This window comes from Gastrolobium bilobum, unplaced genomic scaffold (genome assembly GCF_033153095.1).
Source record: "Gastrolobium bilobum isolate Gb01-03AN ecotype WA unplaced genomic scaffold, APGP_CSIRO_Gbil_v1 utg3993, whole genome shotgun sequence".
Lineage (NCBI taxonomy): Eukaryota > Viridiplantae > Streptophyta > Magnoliopsida > Fabales > Fabaceae > Gastrolobium > Gastrolobium bilobum.
The window spans coordinates 186953-188939 of NW_026896196.1; the positions used below are offsets into that span (position 1 = coordinate 186953).

General features: G+C 32.8%; 1 protein-coding gene across 1 annotated transcript; it reads left to right on the top strand.

Annotated features, from left to right (window-relative positions):
* The first annotated feature begins 1042 nt into the window (after nucleotides 1–1042).
* LOC133298192 (protein LURP-one-related 6) lies at nucleotides 1043–1987 on the top strand. The gene is made up of 3 exons (XM_061497450.1): nucleotides 1043–1261; nucleotides 1487–1732; nucleotides 1844–1987. Exons 1-3 carry the CDS (start codon nucleotides 1043–1045, stop codon nucleotides 1985–1987), a joined length of 609 nt encoding a protein of 202 aa, XP_061353434.1.

Below are 1987 nucleotides of genomic sequence, written 5' to 3' on the forward strand. Positions count from 1 at the left end.
TGTTATATTCATTAATATATTAATTTTCATTAACATTTTATTAACTTATTTTGATTAAATTGAATGGAAAAATATTTATACTTTTAAAAGGCATAATATTATGTCATTTAAAGTAAAATAGTAATATTTTACTTGATATTTAAATTAAAAATCTATCAATAACCTCCTATTCTCTCCCATCATGAATTTTCATTATATAATCCTCTCTCTCATAAAACAGAATAATTTTATTTGAAATGATCCAATTCTATTTTATTCAAAAGGATAAATATTTTTCTCAAATTAAATGTTCAATTTGAGAAAAATATTTATCCTTTTGAAAATATTCTGAGTTGGCTAATATTTCTTTGTAAAGAAAATAAAATTTTGATTTACGAAGATGCCATTGCCATCTCTAGATGCCCAACGTGCTTATATTTTCTCCATCAAAGCACAGTATTCGTATATTTCAATTATTCCTCTTTGAATGTTTGGTTAGCTCTTACCAAATTTCAAAAGCTTGCAAACACTTTTTTGAAAACCACAATCCAACCACTTGTTTTTTATTGTTCTTTTTCAATCTCTTTCCCCGCACACTTCTCTGATTGCAACCTTTAAATTTGGTCCTTTCAAAGCAGCTTAAACTCCATATGGCAAGTCAAACGAACATAACAAAAAACCAATCTAACACGCCTACGCATACTATCAATTGGGCTAATTACCATAGAGGTGCGTTAAGTAATGTCATATAAGAATATACACAAAACCAAAACTTGCATCTCAACCCCAAGCAACCTCAATAAATGCCTCCTAAGATTCTTTCTTCTCCTACGTCAAACCTTGCCAAACCTATATCCCTATAGAGCAGAAAAATCGAGTCAGAGAAGTGAGAAAAAACATTTTTTTATTACTTTCTATAGTATTTCTTCCAATGAATAGGCCCCAGTACTTTGTGTATAAAACTAGCTGGTAGATATTGAAGGAGAACCAAAGTAGTTTGCAATTCTTGTAATCACATAGAAAGATACATAAAGAAAGAAAGTGTTACATAGAAAAGATGAACATGATGCCTATCATTAGCAAATTGTATTGTTCTTCTTCACAGACAGTGCTGGTAGTTAGGAGGAGGCCACATGTGGTGAATGGAGGGGGTTTTGTAGTCACAGATTGTAGTACTCAGAGGGTTGTTTTCAGGGTTGATGGATGTGGAATTCATGGCATAAAGGGTGAGTTGATTCTAAGAGATGGGGATGGAGAAGCTTTGCTTCTCATGCGTAGAAAGGTATGTGAAAAATTTGTACCTTGTCAATTTGAAGTTCGGGTTTTTAGATTGTGTATTGTGTAAGTATGTTTGTTTAACTGTTTTTGATATATCAAGGAAGTTCTAGCTATATTCTACACATTAAACCACTTTATTGAGATTGTTGTGCTAGTTCTTTGGGTTTTATATTATGTGGGCATGACCAGGTAAAATTTTCAACTTGATTTTACTTTTTGTAATGTACAGGGAGGCATGGTTGAGGCCCTCAGCATTTACAAGAAGTGGAAAGGTTACAGTTTAGATTACGAAGGATTACATAACTTGGTTTTTAGCTTAAAAGAACCCAATTCCCGTTTGGTTAGGAACAATGCAATCAGAATTTCAATTGAACCCAGGACTATTAGTAACAAAGGCTGGGACTTTGAGATCAGGGGCTATTTCCCTGATAGAAATTGTAGCATTGTTGACACTAGGGGAAACGTAGTTGCACAGGTATGAAATTTTGTAAGTCTGTTAATTAAAAAAAAAAAAAAAAAAACTCCCCATTAATTGATTAATTCTTTAAGTTGTTAATTAAAGTGCGGATGATTAATTTATGCACAGGTTGGGGTGAATAAGGAAGTGGAGAAATTGATGGAAAGCAAGGATTTTTATCATGTGGTGGTGAAACCTGGGATGGATCAAGCTTTTGTTTTTGGAGTCATCGCTACCCTTGACTATATTTATGGTGAATCCACGTACTGCTAA

Coding starts and splice junctions, on each gene's coding strand:
- LOC133298192 (XM_061497450.1), top strand. CDS start 1,043: ATGATGCCTATCATTAGCAAATTGTATTGTTCTTCTTCACAGACAGTG. Junction 1,262..1,486: donor TGCTTCTCATGCGTAGAAAG/GTATGTGAAAAA, acceptor TGTAATGTACAG/GGAGGCATGGTTGAGGCCCT. Junction 1,733..1,843: donor GGGGAAACGTAGTTGCACAG/GTATGAAATTTT, acceptor ATTTATGCACAG/GTTGGGGTGAATAAGGAAGT.